The sequence below is a fragment of the Hemibagrus wyckioides genome, linkage group LG05 (genome assembly GCF_019097595.1).
Source record: "Hemibagrus wyckioides isolate EC202008001 linkage group LG05, SWU_Hwy_1.0, whole genome shotgun sequence".
Taxonomy (NCBI): domain Eukaryota; kingdom Metazoa; phylum Chordata; class Actinopteri; order Siluriformes; family Bagridae; genus Hemibagrus; species Hemibagrus wyckioides.
Window position 1 is genome coordinate 4,873,051 of NC_080714.1, and position 21,208 is coordinate 4,894,258.

Genomic DNA, 21,208 nt, shown 5'->3' on the forward strand with positions numbered 1-21,208 from the left:
AATATATGGACAGATGGAGTGGGAGATGTGTGATTAGTAGACAGGATTAAATCAGATAAGTAGACAAATAGAGGCACAGGGTGATGGGTGGATGGACAGACAGGCAGACGGTAAAAACAGGCTTAAAACAGACGCATGAACAGGACAGCGTGATTGGACAGCTATACAGGGTGCACATTGGTGGATAAAAGAGAGGTGAATAAAAGGACAGAAAGATATATGCAGCTGGATGTGTGTTAAATGGATAAATGGGTGGACAGAGGGATGGATTTGTGGAAGGAAATATGTCAAAATTATGGGATGGATGGATGGATGGATGGATGGATGGGAAAGAATGAATAAATAAACTAGATGGATGGGAATGAATGAATATAAAATAGGTGGGAATGCATGAATCGATGGGTGAATATAAAATGGATCGGTGGGTGAATAAATAATGGATGGATGGATGAATAGATCAGTGGATGGATGGATGAATATAAAATGGAAGGTTAGATATGAAGGATGGATGGATGGATGGGAATGAATCAGTAAATTGATGAATGAATATAAAATGGATGAATAGAGTGATGAAAGGATAATTGAATATAAAACGGATGGATTGATGAATATAAAATGGATGAATATATGAATAGGTGGATGAAAGGATAATGTATTATAAAATGGATGGATGGATGAATATAAAATGGTTAGAGATGGATGGATGAGAATGAATGAATGAATATAAAATGGATAGGAATGAATCAGTGAATTGATTGATGAATATAAAATTGATGGTTGGATATGGATGGATGGATGAAGGAATATATAAAATGGATGTGAATGAGTGAATATATTAATTGATGGATATATAAGGTGGATGGATATACTAACTATACTTAATATATATATTAACAGATAGATAAATCTATATGATGGATGAATGAATATCTATTCATCTCTACACTCTATTGGGGGGTGTATGCTTGGATGGATGAATGGATAGATGGGTGGATGGATGGATGAATATATAAATTTGATTAATGTTGTATAAACTGAACCGATGATGGTGTGAGAGTCAGTAGATGATGGATGAGAGGAACTCTCACTGTGCCCTTGAGATGAAACAGTCTTGGCAGACAGCAGGATTGTATCATGTCTTCGGTTGTTAAGTCCAGTGTCAGTTTGGGTGACAGCACACTGCTGTAAGTCTGCTTTTTTTTTTCAGGGTCATCCTGCAGAAACTGGGCATCATTTTTCTCCCTGATCACGCAGCCACCGAGCAGGAGGCAGAAACCCACAGCCTGTACTCACCCGTCATGACCTCGGTAAGTCCTACACACTCCGCTCGGGAAACCCGAAGCATCACGTTTCAGCTGCAGCAGAGGTTTTGACAGTTGAGTGACCATGAAGGTGAAGGCCATACAAAAAAAACACTTTATTTTCCAAACAGAGGTGTGTAAAAAAAAACCAGCTTTAATTCTTCCTGTCGTTTCCTTAAACTATAAATGATGCATTTTGTCTAAGGTGAGTAAGTCTGGTTGTTTGGAATCAGTGAATTGTAAAAAAGTTGGTGTTTAAGGTTTGGCATGCCCTTAACGTGCTCCTGCAGTACTTAATAATTAAATATACAGGCAACAATTCAAAAATAAATTGATGAAAGAGAATTGCTTTAAAGAAAAGTCAAACCTGCCCCCATTTTGACCGACTTGGTCATTAATATTTACTTTCATTTGGTCAGGGATGTGCTAGCAACATGCTGAGGAGGTCACCCCAGATTCCTTTATCCCCAACTGCAATTTCCAAGCCAATTGTTAGATACACTTTATTGCCAAACGTTTTGGGACATCTACCTTTACATGAACATGAATGTAATATGGAGTTGGCTCACCCTTTGCAGCTATAACAGCTTCAACTCTTCTGGGAAGGCTTTCCACAAGGATTAGGAGTGTATTTATGGGAATTTTTGACTATTCCTTCAGAATCGCATTTGTAAGGTAAGGCACTGATGTTGGACGAGAAAGTCTGGCTCGCAGTCTCCGCTCTAATTCATCCCAAAGATGTACTGACGGGTTGAGGTCAGGACTCTGTGAAGTTGCTCCACACCAAAAGCATTTATCCATGTCTTTATGGACCTTGCTTTGTGCACTGGTGTGCAGTCATGTTGGAACAGGAAGGGGTCATCCACAAACTGTTCCCACAAAGTTGGGAGCATGAAATTGTCCAAAATGTCTTGGTATGCTGAAGCATTAAGAGTTCCTTTCACTGGAACTAGGGGGCAGAGCCCAATCCCTGAAAAACACCACCACACCATAATCCCCCCTCCATCAAACTTTACACTTGGCGCAGTGCAGTCAGGCAAGTACTGTTCTGGCAACCGCCAAACCCAGACTCGTCCATCGGCTTGCCAAACAGTGAAGCGTGATTTGTCACTCCAGAGAATATATGAATTTAATGATTTGGAGGGGTGTCCCAAAACTTTTGGCAATATAGTGTATATTTTCTCCAGCAGGTCCTGAGTCTTCCCCAGGGCCTCCAACAGTCACACATGCTCTACCTTCAGCCAACCATGAGGTATCCTTATAAAGTTCCCAAACCACCTCAGCTTGGCTCATCTCTAATCAAAAAAGCAGTAGTTGTTTTCTAGGACACCCAGCAGCTTCTCTGAGGAACCTTGTTTCCATTCACTGTACGTGCGACCTTTTGGGTCACCACCTGCATCATGTGAATGTAGATGAGGATAGAACTGTTGATCAGTAAACACAGAGCTTTGTCTGAACCCTGAGCTCCTTCTTCACCCCCACAGAACAGTATTCTGCCTCTGCTTCCTCTGCTGCTGCCCCAATCCATTTGTCAATCTTATGCTCTATTTTTTCATAACTAATTAACTAATTAGTTGGCTCAAATGGTTTAGGCTCTGAGTTGTTGATTGGAAGGTCAGGATCTCTAGCCTCAGTACTGCCAAGCTGCCATTGTTGGGCCCTTAATTAAGATCCTTAACCTTCTCTGCTCCTGGGGCACTTTATTAAGACCCCAAGATTCTTAAAGTGGGGCAAGGTCTCTCCCCTGACCTGAAGGGGAAGCATCCTAGTCTTTTCTATTGGCATGGAAAATGTATATTGACAAATAAAAGGCTTCTTACTCATGAAACCCTAGGTTTCTTCAACTCCTTCTTAAACCACCATGGTCAAGCTCTCCCAGTTACTCAAAGGAAGCATCATACTTCTTTTCTGGAGGAGAACCATGGTTTTAAGCCTCTGATTTTCATCCCAGCCGCTTCACACTCAGCATCAAAACATTCAGGCGCATGCAGGAGGTCTGGTTCAGGTGGAGTCGGGAAAAATGGCAGCGATGTTACCTCTATAACCCCCACACACTGGACACCTCTTCGATATCAGCAGTGTCTTGATATCCTGTCCATGAAAAATACAAACAGGAATGAAAACAAGACACACCCTTAACAAGTTCATCCAAGCAAAGCCAACACATCTCACACAGACACCAGATCATACCTGGATACCATACCGCGTACTCCTGCTGTTACCTCCAACAACAGACGCCGAGCTGCAAGATCAAACACCTTCTCCAGATTCACTAGCCAAGATTAGCATACTCCCATGAGCCCTCACAAAGCTGTGCAAGACTGAAGAACTAATCTGAACCCTCTTCCTGAATCCCAGATCAGACAGAGTCTCCTCTCTAGGGGTCTCATTTATAGTGGAGGGCGTGGAACAAGTTCTGGTTCGGAAGAATATTGGTATTTATCACACATGCGCATAAAAGACTGTAGGCAGTGGACGTTGAAAAATCCCACACTTTTAAATTGTTTACTAGCTTGCTTTTTGTGCTTTGAGTGTTGCAGACAACAGGGAGCATGTCAGAAGGACTAAGAATAGTATCTTTACTTTAGTGTTGTCTCGGAAAAAATAATGAAAGGAAACAAGCCAGTCGTCGCTGATGTCAGTGGAAGCATCACTTGTTTCACACATTCAACACGCAGTAGTTAACGTCTGATTCGGACACAGACATCGGTGATTAGCATCTGGGGGAAACAGCTGGAACGCCAAGCACAACACTGAGGAAAACTGCAAAATGAGCAAATCTGAGTGTGTGTGGGTGTGTGTGAGAAAATTAGTTAATGCTGAACAGCAGGAGTGGGTCAAGACATATGTGTGTGTTCGGTTGTGGTTGCTGATTGATTCACACTTCAGAACACAGATGGAGGCGGGCACTGACATTGAGGAAGTGTGGCTTTAGGCAACGACTCACTGTGCTTTGTGTGTGTGTGTGTGAGAGAGAGAGAGAGAGAGCGAGCTCCAGATGGTGTTAACAGACCGATGATACTTTTTGGTTGCGGGTGGGTTTTTTTTGTTTTGTTTTCTAGATTTGAATATGGAGATTAATTTCTTTCTCTCTTTATCACTTCCTCTTTATTTCTTTTTTTTTTCCTCGTTCCTGAGGAAATGGGGTATGACATCATACCGGTTGTACTGCTTTAGCTTCTCACCAGTCTGTATAAATCCATTATGATTCATATCCCTATGATGAACTTTTCTAAAGAGCAAAATTTTTAAATCTTATTTTATATTATGCTAATAATGTCATTTGATCCAGTTATGCCCATGGGAAGTGAGACGGTTCAGCAAGTCCCGGTCAGCCAGGCTCAGCTCTTTTAATAATGCTACTTGTGCATTTTAGACTTTTTAGATTTGTTTATTTCTAGCGAGTAGTCACCTGGGTGTGATTATTGATTGAACAGTGTGGTAGAAGAGTTTTTATCGTCAGTCAAGTTTCTCAGCATTTCATATTTGCTTGAGATTGACGAGCAGTGAGCGTCTGGTTGCTGAAAATAACATAAGAAGCACACGGTATCGATTTGTTTTGAGAGCAGTTGATGGTACGTTTAGAAATATAACATTTACAGAATGTGAAATACAGATGCTGCTAGCTAAACAATTAGAGTCCTTATAGTCGTTTTAGACTAGTGATAACTTTGTAAAGGTTTTCTTTGACCGGAAGATCGGGGGTTCAAGCCCCAGCACTGCCAAGATGCCACTGTTGGGCCCTTGAGCAGCCTTGTATCATGGCTGACCCTGCGCTCTGACCCCAACCTTCAAGGATGGGATATGCGAAGAAAGAATTTCACTGTGCTGTAATGTATATGTGACAAATAAAGGCTATTTCATTTCATTTTAAATTCAGTTCATTCGAATCAATGGTATTTGTATAGCACTTTTAACAATGTCTGAAAAAGCAGCTTTACAGAACTCTAAAAAAAAAAAAAAAATCAGAAAACAAATGTTTATAAATTTATTGCTAATGAGCTAGGAAAAATCTCTGAGACTTCATGAGGAAGAACCCTTAAGAGGAACCGGACTCAAAAGAGAACCTCATGCTCATCTGGAGTGGGTCCTAAATAATGTCCTTTATACAACTGTATACAGTCAAGTGGGTTTGTTTTAACCAGGAATTATTAAGCAGCATAATTTCTGAATTAATTACAGATTCAACACTAGCCGAAGCCATCAGATGTTCAGTGGTGTGTCATGGGTGTCTTTTAAATTGAAAAATCTGAAAATAAATTGTAAAAGAATTATACATGGCATCTAGTCATGCTGAATGTGGCTATTTAAAAACACATCAGCGAAGAGAATCCCTGTGTAAATGATGCTTACTTCCACTTCCTGCAGCACCATCCCCGCCGAGACGATTAGAGAGGTAGCACAGGCGAAGTAGACGTCCAAGAGATCTCTTTATTCCTCCTTCCTCTCCCTCACTCTTTGCATGTGTTCTGTACGTATATTCCTCCGTTTAACTATGACTATAAGCGTTCAGAATGCTGTTCGTGTAGCTCAGATCCCACACACCAGTCGATTTTATTACGGCGAGATGGTGAGGCTTGACTCAGTAAGTAAGTTTGAGCTGCTTCTTTTTTTTGTAGTCTGGAATCGTGCTCGTGCATTCAGAAAAGAAAACCCCGAAGATCTCTTTGTCCTCTAGCTTCTTTCTCAGCTTCCTCTCGTTATCTATTTCATTATCTCCCTCTCTTGCACAGTAATTTCCAGATCTAATCCACTTTTTATGTTATGACCCTGAGTTATTAATGAGAGTGGTCATGTAAAAGTGGATACATTGTGTTGTAGGACACGTGCTGCTGAGGACATGGTGAGACACAGGGACACTTCTGGACTGATTTATTAGAATCTTTATTGTGAAAATAGAGGCCATCAATTCACAAATGCTGTCAAGTAAAAGGAAGGAAACGTTGTTGGTTTCAGTGGATTCACTCGTGCTGGAGGAGCAGGAAGTGTTTCACAAATGATGCAGGCTAATCCTGCACTCTCAGCTATCTCTGATAAAAGTAAGAACAGATTAAGGTGATGTTAGAGATAAGTGGTAACTAGTGGCAATAATAATAATCTAAGTGGCAGTACTTAGTGGCAGTAACCAAGTAGTAGAACCTAAGTGGCAGCACCTAGTGGCAGTAAATAAGTGGCAATACCCAGTGGAAGTAACTACGTTGCAGTACCTAGCAACAGTAACTAAATGGCAGTGAGAGTAAATATGTGGCAGTAGCTATACAGTAAGATGGTGATAGTGGCAGTAACTAAGTAGCAGTAGCCTTTTAAAATGGGAACCTCATTGCCTATTGAAGGGCAACCTGTGTGTAACCAGTCATTGGTATATATTTTCAGTTGCCAGCAGAAAAGGGGCAAGATAGAGAACAGAGGCATTCAAAAAGCAGGGTCACTATTTTACAGGAGTTCAATAGATCTTCTGCCGTAAAACTCATCGTCATCATAAAACCGACACTGTGCCATGTTTTGTTTATTTTTCTCACTTTCTCATTTCTCTTTCTATTGTTTGTAGCTGGTTGGCGAGCTGCTGAAGTCGGGTGAGAGTCTCAGCGTGGGCGTTTGTGAGGAGACTGGACGTGGAGGACAGTGGCTTGCTCGGGTCCGTCAGGCTGTGGCCGAGGGCATAGTGCCGGATGTGAGCATGGTGCCAGTGGGTATCTCGTATGACTGCCCTCCTTCATGTCAGTCCACATGCCTTCAGGTACAAATGAATCATTTATTTAGTCAGTTTTTCAGTTTTGTGTGGTGGAAAAAAAACTCTGTCAAAGATCTCAAAATTAAAGCAGACAAACAGACACTCCAGTGTGAATAATGCAGAGTGCTGCATGAAAAATACAGAGATGTACACCAATAGCTATTACTTGAGTCGTGAATTTCGTGCAGCCAAGGACACTTCAGACGATAAGGTAAAAAATGAGAAATGATCCTCATTTATAGTGCATGTAGACAATACAAGACCACAATATAGGCATCTTTACTATCCAGCATTTTATAGTTCATGAATAAACCATAGCACGCAAGCTGAACAGGAAATCTCTGTTCCTGATACACATCCGCCACACAGATCTATTAAAACTTGGGGGGAAAAAACGTGAGCTTATTAAAAGCGGCGTTCCAGCAGGGCCGAGGCGAAGCAGTAGTATAATAATAATTGACGTTCCGGCTGAGTGGTCGTTATCCAGATCTACTATCGATGAAAACAAATAATGGATGGTCACGTTTCTGTAGCCGGTGACAGCAGCTCCAGTAATTAAAACAGTATCATATTTCCAGACAGAGACGTCGATATTTAAAGGAAATGCACAACAAGCACTACGTCTCCTGCACAGTGTGTCAGCTCGGCCCGTCGGTGTAAAGCAGATACTATTTAAGTTAATCACAGAACCATCACTGACATGTGACTGGGACATGACTGGGGATTGTGCTGTTATTGGAAAACGAGTCGTGTTATGCAGTTCAGCATCAAGCAGAGTTACTGTTCTTTATATTTAACAGCAATATTTTTGTCACCGAGAAAAGCCTGTCTCATCTGAAAGATTTTCCCATGACAGAAAATGCTACAAAATGCTGACACTGGAGACTCCTTCCATTACTTTGTTTTAAAATCCATTGATACAGAGCATCTAACTTACAAGTCATTGGATATGTTGTTACTATAGATACAGTAATATGTTAGAATTAGCGCATCCATATGCGGGGTGTGTTTAATGAAAAATAATCCACAAGCAAACAATTCAGATCGGCAGGCAAAGTAGCAAAACAGGCAGAATATCCAAAACCAAAGGCACAATTAGAGAAGCTACGCTAATTCCTCTCCACTTGCTTCTCTTTTTCTACCCATCCCGAGACATCCAGAGATCCAGCTGTGTTCTGCTACATGAAGGTTTTGGACATTCGAAGACTCCATGTGGAACTTTGAAGACAACAAGCTCTTAATCAGTAAAATAACATTCTACACATGCTGGATTTCCATCATTGAGCGTCTGAAGGCTTCAACACGGTGGAGATATGAACTTAGATGTTTGAGTGTCTCAGGAGCTCCTGGTAACTCCAACTGACTGTATACGACTGTAGAAAAGATAATATCCGTAATCACAATGAGGATGAGGTTCCCTTTTGAGTCTGGTTCCTCTCGAGATTTCTTCCTCTTACCAACTAAGGGAGATTTTCCTCGTCACAGTCACCTCAGGCTTGCTCACTAGGGATTAATACAAATAAATCTAAATATAAGTCTAATATTAATCGTTAGCTTTTGTACTATATTTCTGTTCTGTAACGCTGCTTTGAGGCAATATCCATTGTTAAAAGCTCTATACAAATAAAATTGAATTGAATTAAAGTAACCATCAGCCACATCATACACTAATTTTGTGTTTATTTTCAATTAAGTTTAGTAGCCAAAGTTTGCAGAGCAGGTTGGAAAAAGTGGAAAAATACGTGACCTGACCTCACCACCTCAAACTATGAGAACTTTTAAAACGGTCTCCGTGTTCGTCGGGGTCGAGCTCGCTCGGCTTTTCCTGCCCACAGCCTCTCATAGAAGATGAATAGGGGGCGAGCGACTGCGACCTCTCGACTCCGAAGCTCTTTATAGTTCAGAGAATATAGTAATTAGTTCTTAAATAAACAGCGTTCAGGACTGTAATGTACAATTCTGTCTGGTTTTGGGAAATGACTGTTCTGGCGGTGCTTATTTTTCATTTTGAGTGTGTGTGTGTGTCTCAAACTGTCCTAATGTTCCTGGCTAATACAGTCGATGTCAGTTATTATGATGATTACACTCACTAATTTCTCTACTAATGGCTGCTCACCATTAGAGCCTTGTGAAGAATTGTTTTCTCTGAGCTCAGACTGAGTAATCTGCCGTGCGTGTGTGTGTGTGTGCGTGCGTGTGTGTGTGTGTGTGTGCGTGCGTGTGTGTGTGTGTGTGTGCGCGTGTGTGTGTGCGCGCACACAGCCTGGCATGCTGTCTGTCCTGCGGTTTATGCTTTCCCTTCTGAGTGCTGATGAAAGAGGAGGTGTGAGGATCCATTTCGCTCAGGCTTTCTCTCTGAAGGTATGACTCACACAGAAACACACACACACACACACACACTCTCACACATGCACTCTTACACACTCACACAGGCACATATGTGTATGTTCTTTCACATGCAAACTGTTGGCTTCAGGTGTGAAGTGTGCAGGAGACCGCTGGGATAAAAAGTTTTTCTTCTTTCTCTCGCTCTCTCTCTTATTCTCTTATTCTCTCTCTCCCTCTTTTATTTATACACTCAGTACCCTAACCATGTCATGTCTTAATGATTAAGAATAAATAATATATATAATATAAAAATATACGTGACTGACCATCACACAGAATCTGCTACGGAAGCCATGATGATGTGTGTTGAAAAACTATAAGCTCCACACACACACACACACGTACACACACGGCAGAGCTGGAAATCGCACCCCCAACCCCAGAGGTGTGAGGCAAACATGCCATCATGCTCTTATGTGCTCTGTAAACATCTCATTTCAAGCCCATGGGCATTAATATGGAGTCGGTTCATCCTTTGCTGTTATAATAAGCTCCACTCTTCTGGGAAGCCTTTCCACTAGATTTGGGAGTGTGGCTGTGGGGATTTGTCTTAAAAGAGAAAGAGAGAAAGGCAGAGAGAGAGAAACCTTTAACAATCCTCCAGAGAGGAAATTCAAGTTGAGGAGTAACATCAAGGAAAAAGCCTAAACATTAATAGATAGAAATAAAAAAAACACTAAAATGAATATATATATATATATATATATTTCTTCACAGGATATATATACATATATCACTGGAGCTATGCAGTCCAGGCATCTATATACACCAATCAAGCATAACATTATTACCATCTGCCTAATATTGTGCATTCTGACACCTTTCTCTCAGAACCAGCATTAACTTCTTCAGCATGTTAATCAACAGTAGCTCGTCTGTTGGATCGGATCACACGGGCCAGCCTTCTCTCCCCACGTGCATCAATGAGCCTTGACCGCTCATGACCCTGTCACCGGTTCACCACTGTTCCTTCCTTGGATCACTTTTGATAGATACTGACCACTGCAGTCCAGGAACACCCCACAAGAGCTGCAGTTTTGGAGATGCTCTGATCCAGTGGTCTAGCCATCACAATTTGGCCCTTCGTCAAACTCGCTCAAATCGTTACACTTGTCCATTTTTCCTGCTTCTAACATCAACTTTGAGGACAAAATGTTCAGTTGCTGCCTAATATATCCCACCCACTAACAGGTGCCATGATGAGGAGATCATCAGCATCATTCACTTCACCTCTCAGTGCTCATAATGTTATGCCTGATCAGTGTATAGTCATGATGTGTAGTCATGAACATGCTTGTACCCTTTAGTTCCAGTGAAGGTAAAGTGCTATTCCTGATGCACTAGCACGTGTGTTTTGAGTGTAGCAACAGTTTGTGTGATGGTCAGACTGTAGCACTATTTTTTTTTTTTTTTTTTTTAATCACCTTCATGAAAGTCCTTGGATGCCCCATACAGTGTTTTGAGCGCACCATGCAAATACCATGAGGGCAAAAAAACAATGAAGAAATGACAAAGAGAGCTAATTATTTGTGATATAATGTGGCTGGAGGCGTGTGTACGCAGCACATCCACTTACTGTATATAAGCAATAAAGTGCGCCGGCTTTAAAGACTCGTCCTCCTCTGGGATTGTGTCTGTTTATTGCTCATTTTCTGCCTCACTTATTAGGCTGTAGTCATTGATTTGATTGGGCGCTTTGTTTCACGCTCTGAACACATCCACATCCACTCTATACAGTGTGTGGGGTAATCCTTTCTGACACACTGGACTTACAATGGTTTATATATGACTAAAGTCCAGTTCAGGATTTAATGGAGGAATCTGTCCTGAATGACCTGCATTTGGGAGGTTTACCCACAAGGGTTACCCACAGTCCCACTGACGGTGATAGCGATGGGATTTACCTCTCGCTTGCACGTCTACATATAGAGAATGATGCGGTGGAGCTTTAGGCTTTTAACTTGTTTAGTGTGTTTGAATCATATCGAGCGTAGAGCCGTGTTGTTGAGAGCATTTCTGGTTACAGGAGGTGTGTGCGTGTGCGTGTGTGTGTGCGTGTGTGTGCGTGTGTGTGTGTGTGTTCGCGTGTGTGTGCGCTCCTGTGAGGACCATGATGTCTTGCCAATACTCTTCACAACATCATGGTTTCAGCTGTTTATAGCTCATTGTTTTGCTGTAGGTTTGTTGAGGTCTTTCTGACCAGGGAATGCGAGGGTGCCGAAGCCCCGCCCACTTACTTCCTGTGGCCATATATGGATATGACGAGAATACCAAAATAAATTCAACCAAATAGAACATGTGAAAGTTAGAAGGAAAAGTGTGTGTGTGTCCCATAATCTGTTATACAGTTCTTAAGTGTGTTCCTAATGAGTCTCTCTATCTGTCTCTTTGTCTCACTCTCTGTCTCTTTCTGTCTCTCTATCTCTCTCTCTCTCTCTCTCTCTCTCTCTAGGAGATGTGTGACAGTGGGAAATGTCATGTGGACAGACGACGCCCCCTACAGGACCTCTTGCTCCCTGCTGTCCTTCACAATAGGTTCTCTCTCTCTCTCACTCATTTCTCTTGTCTTTCTCAATCAATCTATTCCATTACTTCTTTCCCTCTCTCTCACTCCCTCTACCTCTCTCTCTTGCTCGCTCACACTCTCTCTCACACTCTCTCGCCCTCTCTTTCTCGCTTTCTCTCTCTCTCACTTGCTCTCTCTCTCCCTCTCGCTTTCTCTCTCTTATTCTTTCTCACTCTCTCCCTCTCTCTCTCACTCTCCCTCTCTCTCTCTCTCCCTCTCCCTCTTTCTCACTCTCGCTGTCACTCTCTTTCTCTCTCCTAGTTTCATTCCCTTTATTTAATACCTTCATTTTTGTCCCATCCCTCCTTCTCTTCCTTGACAACTACATTTCTTTATCTCTCACCTTATCTTCTCTCTCCGTCTCTGTTTCTCACCAAAACTCTATTAAAAACTGATTCGCTCCATTCACACCCACAACATTCTCTGTGTCTGTCATCCATGTTCCACTCACTCACTCTGTCTGTCTGTCTGTCTGTCTCACACACACACACAGAGTGCAGAAATGAGGTGTGTGTGTATGTGTGTGGCTCTTCTGCAAGCTCGATCTTTTCCCGCAGCTTCGGCTGTCAGTCAGCTTTAGAACTCGGCTTTCAGGCGGAATGTCACGGAAAAAGGTCACCGTCCCCCTACAGCACCTTTGTCCCTGCACCTCACAGACCCTGCAGCTGTGTGTGTGTGTGAGTGAGAGAGTGTGTGGAGGTGCGTATGTGAGTGAGTGTGTGTGTATGTGAGTGTATGTATGTGTTTGTGTATGGAGGTGTGTATGTGAGTTTGTGTGTGGAGGTGTGTATGTGAGTGTGTGTGTGGAGGTGCATATGTGAGTATGTGCATATGTATGTGAATGTGTGTGTGTATATTTGAGTGTGTGTGTGTGTGTGTGTGTGGAGGTGCGTATGTGAGTGAGTGTGTGTGTATGTGAGTGTATGTATGTGTTTGTGTATGGAGGTGTGTATGTGAGTTTGTGTGTGGAGGTGTGTATGTGAGTTTGTGTGTGGAGGTGTGTATGTGAGTGTGTGTGTGGAGGTGTGTATGTGAGTGTGTGTGTGGAGGTGTGTGGAGGTGCATATGTGAGTATGTGCATATGTATGTGAATGTGTGTGTGTATATTTGAGTGTGTGTGTGTGTGTGTATGTATATATGAGTATGTGTGTGTGCGCGAGTGTGTGAATATGAGTATATATTTCCCTGGTGTCCCACAGGAGGAACACCATATTTGGGCAAAAGGATGTTTCCTGGCTCCTCCCCCCTACTTTTCTACCTGAGCTGTCCCACAGTGAGAGGCAGCTGAGCATCGCTTTAACACTGCACCTGATACACTGTGAGTCTCACACACACACACACATATATATATATACACATCAACTTACTTTCTTTCTCTCTCTCTCCCTCCCTCTTTCTTTTCATTCTTCCTCTGTCCCTCTCTCCGTCCTTTACTCCTCTTTCTTTCTTTCTTTCTTTCTTTCTTTCTTTCTTTCTTTCTTTCTTTCTTTCTTTCTCCCTCCCTCCCTCCCTCCCTCCCTCTTTCTTACACACACACATTTGTTTCTTATACTTGTGAAGAACTAACATTGATGAATAAAGTAGCTGATTAAGGTGTGTAACCTCATATAACCCCAGAAACCAGAAGAAACCTTTACATTCAGATTGCAGCATTCTCAGGGAAATGGTCTTTATTTCTGAAAGAGGAGTGTGACATCTGTCAGTTTATGTTTCTGGATCTAAACCAAAACAGAGCAAAGTCTCTTCGATTTCTCTTGGTTTTCTCGATCGACTGCTGCAGGCATGATATCAGTGTGTGTTGTTGAGCTGCTTCGTGCGAGCGCACCTTTCATGCTCTCCTCAGATAAATTGTTGATAAGCCTGTGGGTTCTACTGCACACACACTTTCAAGTCGGTGGGGTTTTGGCCCTTGATTTCCGCACCTCACAGTGTGATGCTACAAACCAGGCATGGACTCTTTTTGGGGTAAATTCTAAAAATTCTCCCACTGAAGTTTCCGAGCTCCACGCTGAGATCCAACAGCAGTCATGAGAGAGGAGCAGAGAGAAGAACAGAGAGGAGCAGAGAGAAGAACAGAGAGGAGCAGAGAGAGGAACAGAGAGGAGCAGAGAGAAGAACAGAGAGGAGCAGAGAGAAGAACAGAGAGGAGCAGAGAGAGGAACAGAGAGGAGCAGAGAGAGGAACAGAGAGGAGCAGAGAGAGGAACAGAGAGGAGCAGAGAGAGGAACAGAGAGGGGAGCAGAGAGAAGAACAGAGAGGAGCAGAGAGAAGAACAGAGAGGAGCAGAGAGAGGAACAGAGAGGAGCAGAGAGAAGAACAGAGAGGAGCAGAGAGAAGAACAGAGAGGAGCAGAGAGAGGAACAGAGAGGAGCAGAGAGAAGAACAGAGAGGAGCAGAGAGAAGAACAGAGAGGAGCAGAGAGAGGAACAGAGAGGGGAGCAGAGAGAAGAACAGAGAGGAGCAGAGAGAAGAACAGAGAGGAGCAGAGAGAGGAACAGAGAGGAGCAGAGAGAAGAACAGAGAGGAGCAGAGAGAAGAACAGAGAGGAGCAGAGAGAAGAACAGAGAGGAGCAGAGAGAGGAACAGAGAGGGGAGCAGAGAGAAGAACAGAGAGGAGCAGAGAGGAGCAGAGAGAGGAACAGAGAGGAGCAGAGAGAAGAACAGAGAGGAGCAGAGAGGAGCAGAGAGAGGAACAGAGAGGAGCAGAGAGGAACAGAGAGGAGCAGAGAGAAGCAGAGAGAGGAACAGAGAGGAGCAGAGAGAAGAACAGAGAGGAGCAGAGAGAAGAACAGAGAGGAGCAGAGAGGAACAGAGAGGAGCAGAGAGGAGCAGAGAGAGGAACAGAGAGGAGCAGAGAGTTGGATTAATTCATCCAGCTTTCTCAGTCATTTCAAAGACAACAATATTTCATAGTTTATTTATTTATTTATTTATAGATAGATAGATAGATAGATAGATAGATAGATAGATAGATAGTGTTTTTTCTTTCTTTCTTTCTTTCTTTCTTTCTTTCTTTCTTTCTTTCTTTTTTTCTTTAATTGTTTTACATAACATTTAGGTTTTTTTATTTATTTACTTGTTTGCTTACTTTATTTATTTATTGTTTCATTGTTTTGCTGACCAATATACTGTCTAATTCTATTTTCCTTTCTTGCCTTATTGTTGATTTATCTTTTATATACTGTATCTATCTATCTGTCTATTTTTTTGTTCATTTATTTGCTTATTTTATTTTCTGACATTTTTTCTTTCATTCATTATTTCTTGGATTTTTCTTAAATTTTCATTATTCCGTTCCCAGAGATTTCTCTGACATGTCTGTTCCTCATGTCAGTCTGTAATCATGTGGATATTAGATGTAATTATTCCGAAGCTGTGGAGGTTGTTTAGTGGCTTCACTCAGCGAGTTTGTGAGAAGCTCTGAGGGGAAATAAACCACACACACACTTTTCATTTTTCACTGTACTGCATGGACTTTATTTGAATGCTAATAAGAGGGTCTGATAGATGTATTGTTTGTGTGTGTTGTTGTTAATTTGCTTCTCAGCGGTAACCAGCAGCATGGCTGTGATGTCTACCAGCATCGTGTCCTGTTTGCTCCTCCATAAACACCGCGGGGTGAGGAATCACAGCTGAACAGATTTACATCACACTGACTCGGCTTTATGGAGCTCCGTCTCTTTCCATCATGCTGCACATGCCTCATTGTGGTGCTTCTTAAACAGTGTATTTATTGATCTGGTTAAAGCCCGGAACACACACACACACACACACACACACACACACACGACACATGGGATTTAAGAGATAATAAATGTAGCGATTTATAATAAGAGGTGAAGATAAAATATATTTCTCTCTGTGGTGTCATGTTTTTACTCTATTTGTTACTCTCTCCCCCTGTATTTGTGTGTGTGTGTGTGTGTGTGTCAGGGAGTGCGTGTATCTGTGTTGTGTAGAGATTTGTGTTGGCTGTTGGAGGAGGTGTTGTTCAGGCACTGTGATGTTGGATTTGGAGGCTCTGTGCTCAGTGTGGTGTTTCACGCTCTCTCTGTGCTGCGTCCCCACCTGCTGATGGCTGCAGCGCCCCCGTCAGGAGAGCCGCTGGTGACCGCTCGGCCCGACCCACACACGCTGCTCACCCTCGGCAGGCACAGCCAGCTTCTCACACACGTCTTCATCACCGAGGCTGTGGGAGGTCCGCTTTATAAACATACTGAAAAAAATACACAACAGGGTGTGTGTGTGTGTGTGTGTGTGTGTGAGAGTGAGAGAGAGAGAGATTTGCCTCCTAAACCCAAGACTAACTGACTTATAGGCTGCATCTCCTTCACTGAGACTGACACAGAGACCACACCTCCTTCACTGAGAGTGCCACAGAGGCCACACCTCCTTCATTGAGACTGGCACAGAGGCCACACTTCCTTTACTGAGACTGACACAGAGGCCACACCTCTTTCACTGAGACTGGCACAGAAACCACACCTCCTTTACTGAGACTGACACAGAAGCCACACCTCCTTTATGGAACTGACACAGAGGCCACACCTCCTTCACTGACACAGAGGCCAAACCTTCTTCACTGAGACTGATACAGAGACCACGCCTCCTTTATACAACTGACACAGAAGCCATACCTTCTTTATGGATCTAACACAGGCTACACCTTCTTCACTGAGACTGACACAGAAGCCACACCTTCTTCACTGAGACTGACACAGAGGCCACACCTTCTTCACTGAGACTGACACAGAGGCCACACCTTCTTCACTGAGACTGACACAGAGGCCACACTTCCTTCACTGAGACTGACACAGGCCACACCTCTTTTATGGAACTAACAAAGGGGCCACACCTCTTTCACTGTGACTGACACAGGGGCCACACCTCTTTTATGAAACTGACATGGAGGCCACACCTCCTTTACTGAGACTGACAGAGGCCAAACCTCCTTCACTGAGACCGACACACAGACTACACCTTCACTGAGACTGAGACACAGAGGGACACGCCTCTTTTATGGAAATTACCCCCACCCCCTGGCGGCCACACCTTTTTGTGGAACTGATACAGAGGCCACACCTCCTTCACTGAGACTGACAGAGGCCACACCTCCTTCACTGAGGCTGCCACAGAGGCCACACCTCCTGTACTGAGACTGAGGGATGTACAGTTTGATCATTTCTAAGTAGTAATAAACAGAGCTGTGTGTGTGTGTATCATTTACACTTTAACTTTAAAGGCTAAATTATGTGTGGCTTGTAGCTCAGGTTAAACATCATATAGAGTTAGATTGTGTGTGTGTGTGTGTGTGTGTGTACGCAGCCTGTGCTGTCTCTGCCTTGCTGTGTGAGGTGGCAGGATGTGGAGGAGGAGAGATGGAGTTTGATGTTGCACTTGGTCAAGAGGAGCTGACTGAAAAAAGCCTACAGCTTACACACCTACTGCCAGCTGGGTATATACCAGTGAGTCAGACCATTAGCTCCAGAAGTATTGGCACCCGTCATGCAATTCCACATAACTCGTTTATGTAATGATCTTAAATATACAGGGATGAAAAGATTTCTTACAGAGTGCTTTATTTCCCGCAAAACATACTGACACTGCCACAGATAAAATTAGTTGCTGCCTCCCACGAAACATCACTCTCAGGGACACTGACCATCAGGTACTGCTTTTCCATAGCCGGTCCTCTCAAGCCTCTGTGTGCTTAATGCGTGACTTTTGAACCTCTTATATCTCTTGCTATTCATTTTTAAAGTTATTCATTAAAAAGCAGTCCTTGTTCTTAGAGAAGTGGCAGATAGTTGCTGTAATTGTTGCTGAAGATTTCGCGCTTCAGTACTCTGTGCTCGGCGAACGGCGGTGCGGTGATGGACGGGTTAGACCGAGGGCGACACGCTGCGTATAGAAACAGATGAGCTGCAGTGAGGAGCTGGAACTGGAGCTGTACATCTACTCTGAAGAGTTGTTCACTCGAGAACAGTGTGTTGTAATTACAGCCAACAAATCAACATCTGCAGGAAATGTCAACAAGAACAAACCACTCCACACACAAGTACACAACTAATTATTTTTACTGTTAAATCTCTCTCTCTCTCTCTCTCTCTGTCTCTCTCTCTCGCTCTCTCTCTCTCTGTTTCTTTCTTTCTCTTCCTGCCTGTGTGTGTACATGTCTCTGTCTCTCTCTCTCTCTCTCTCTCTCTCTCTCTGTCTCTCTCTCTCTCTCTCTCTCTCTCTCTCTCCATATCTCTCCCTGTCTGTATTTCTCTCTCTTTCGCGCTCTCTCTGGCTGTCTTTGATTGTATATGTATCTGTCTGTCTGTGTCTTTCAATCTCTCTCTTGCTTTCTTTGTCTCTCTCCGTTTCTAATTTCTGTCCCTGACTGTCTTTGTCTCTCTGCCTCTCTTTCGACCTGTCCAACTCTGTCTGTCTGTCTGCCTCTCTCTCTCTCTCTCTCTCTCTCTCTGTCTCTCAGCCATGTCAAACAGCACACAGTTTTGCTCTGGATGCAGTGGACAGCATGATACGCTGTGGGATTCTCATCATGGAAGAGGTGAGGTTGCTCGCTCATGCTCTCTCTCTCTATCTCTCTCTCTCACTCTCTCACGTCTTTGATTAAATACAGCTGAAGCAATCTCTTCTTCCCTATTTGTTCACTCTGCATTATCTCCACTTCGAGCCTGAAGGATAATGGGGATGTTGTACTTTAGTGAGTAAGTCAGTGGACTAGGCATGGGGCTACTGATGGGAAGGTTGTGAGTTCGAATCCCCTGACCAAGGCCCTTGACCCTCAATTGCTCAGTTGTATAAAAAGAGATAAAAATGTCAGTTGCTCTAGATAAGTTAAATGACAGAAATGTAAATGAAATGATGCGAGTGTGTGTCCCTGCAACAAGCCTTGTGATGGAACTTTGTGGCTCATGTGCATCACTAGTGTTTATATCGATCATCGTGTGTGTGTGTGCTGGAGAGTAAAAGTTAGAGATGGTGTATAATGTGAACAGATGGTGTGAGTCTGGGAGAGAAAACACTGCTGAGGCTGGAACAGAGCAGGAGACACCCAGTGAAAAAAAAAGAAGAAGAGAGTCCATATTGGCTTATGAAGTGCTTGGACTGCAGATAAGTCCACAGTGCAGCAGCATTCAGTGTGTGTGTGTGTGTGTGTGTGTGTGTGTGAGGAGAATTCCACTTACAAACTTATTACACTCTGATTTTTATGCAGTTTGGTTTTTACTGATGGAATAAAACTACTGAAGCGTTTAGGGATGTAACACAGGAGAAGATTAATGTGAACCTCAATGTGTTTCAGTAGAGTTGCACTGTGTGTGTGTTTGTGTGTGTGTGTTTGTGTGCAGGTACAGCGGGATGCTCCTGTGTGTGACTTCTGGAAAAGGCAAGGTGTTTTTTCATGGACTGCTTCAGATGACCCTGAACTCAGCAGTGATTCAGAGTGTGAAGAACAGGACACACGCTCATACAAGGTATACACACACACACACACACACAAGGGAAGTAACTGATAAGGCACACATTATTCAGACTGAACAGCTAAGTTAGATGATTTTTAGAAAGGATCACAGGCCATCTGTTGGAGGATAACTTTATAGGCACGAGCTTGAAGCATAAAACCATGAAGCTCACAGGAGCAACAACACGTTTATTATCAGGATACAAATAAAAGGATCATTTTTTTAACACTACCTTACTGAGCTCCTTATTAAACACATATTTCTACCAAAGAAACCTGCTGTGATTGGTCCCCACTGGAATCAATCATTTAATTCATGATAGAAAAATTAACTTGTACACTCATTCTGCTTGCTTTCCATCAAACAGGCATTAAAATGAAAAAGACCTCATTTAGACTCGCAGCAGTGCCTCATATCCCAGCTCACATCCTAACTAATATCCCAGCTCATATCCCAGCTCATATCCCAGCTCATATCCCAGCTCACATCCCAGCTCATATCCTAGCTCAAATCCCAGCTCATATTCTAGCTCATATCCCAGCTCACATCCCAGCTCATATCCTAGCTCAAATCCCAGCTCATATCCCAGCTCACATCCCAGCTCATATCCTAGCTCAAATCCCAGCTCACATCCCAGCTCACATCCCAGCTCATATCCCAGCTCATATCCTAGCTCAAATCCCAGCTCATATCCCAGCTCACATCCCAGCTCACATCCCAGCTCATATCCCAGCTCATATCCTAGCTCAAATCCCAGCTCATATCCCAGCTCATATCCCAGCTCATGTCCTAGCTCATATCCCAGCTCACATCCCAGCTCATATCCTAGCTCAAATCCCAGCTCATATCCCAGCTCACATCCCAGCTCACATCCCAGCTCATATCCCAGCTCATATCCTAGCTCAAATCCCAGCTCATATTCTAGCTCATATCCCAGCTCATGTCCTAGCTCATATCCCAGCTCACATCCCAGCTCATATCCTAGCTCAAATCCCAGCTCAAATCCCAGCTCATATTCTAGCTCATATCCCAGCTCATATCCCAGCTCACATCCCAGCTCACATCCCAGCTCATATCCCAGCTCACATCCCAGCTCACATCTTAACTAATATCCCAGCTCATATCCTAGCTCAAATCCCAGCTCATATTCTAGCTCATATCCCAGCTCACATCCCAGCTCATATCCCAGCTCACATCCCAGCTCAAATCCCAGCTCATATTCTAGCTCAAATCCCAGCTCACATCCCAGCTCATATCCTAGCTCAAATCCCAGCTCATATTCTAGCTCATATCCCAGCTCACATCCTAACTAATATCCCAGCTCACATCCCAGCTCACATCCCAGCTCATATCCCAGCTCAAATCCCAGCTCATATTCTAGCTCATATCCCAGCTCATATCCTAGCTCATATCCCAGCTCACATCCCAGCTCATATCCCAGTTCACATCCCAGCTCAAATCCCAGCTCATATTCTAGCTCATATCCCAGCTCACATCCCAGCTCACATCCCAGCTCATATCCCAGCTCACATCCCAGCTCACATCCCAGCTCATATCCCAGCTCACATCCCAGCTCACATCCCAGCTCATATCCCAGCTCATATCCCAGCTCACATCCCAGCTCATATCCCAGCTCACATCCCAGCTCACATCCCAGCTCATATCCCAGCTCACATCCCAGCTCACATCCCAGCTCATATCCCAGCTCACATCTTAACTAATATCCCAGCTCATATCCTAGCTCAAATCC

The 21,208-nt window shown here is 43.4% G+C and overlaps 1 protein-coding gene across 2 annotated transcripts in view; it reads left to right on the forward strand.

The window, feature by feature from the left end:
- Nucleotides 1-21,208, forward strand: part of gpat2 (glycerol-3-phosphate acyltransferase 2, mitochondrial) — a 194,186-nt gene that overhangs the window by 165,391 nt on the left and 7,587 nt on the right. For both annotated transcript variants that reach the window (XM_058389527.1, XM_058389529.1), the window contains 10 exons: nucleotides 1,208-1,307; nucleotides 6,850-7,038; nucleotides 9,295-9,393; nucleotides 11,873-11,955; nucleotides 13,186-13,304; nucleotides 15,534-15,604; nucleotides 15,920-16,184; nucleotides 17,312-17,451; nucleotides 18,465-18,542; nucleotides 19,345-19,470. In XM_058389527.1, the coding sequence (XP_058245510.1) occupies nucleotides 1,208-1,307; nucleotides 6,850-7,038; nucleotides 9,295-9,393; nucleotides 11,873-11,955; nucleotides 13,186-13,304; nucleotides 15,534-15,604; nucleotides 15,920-16,184; nucleotides 17,312-17,451; nucleotides 18,465-18,542; nucleotides 19,345-19,470 (1,270 nt within the window). The remainder of the gene's footprint in view (nucleotides 1-1,207; nucleotides 1,308-6,849; nucleotides 7,039-9,294; nucleotides 9,394-11,872; nucleotides 11,956-13,185; nucleotides 13,305-15,533; nucleotides 15,605-15,919; nucleotides 16,185-17,311; nucleotides 17,452-18,464; nucleotides 18,543-19,344; nucleotides 19,471-21,208) is intronic.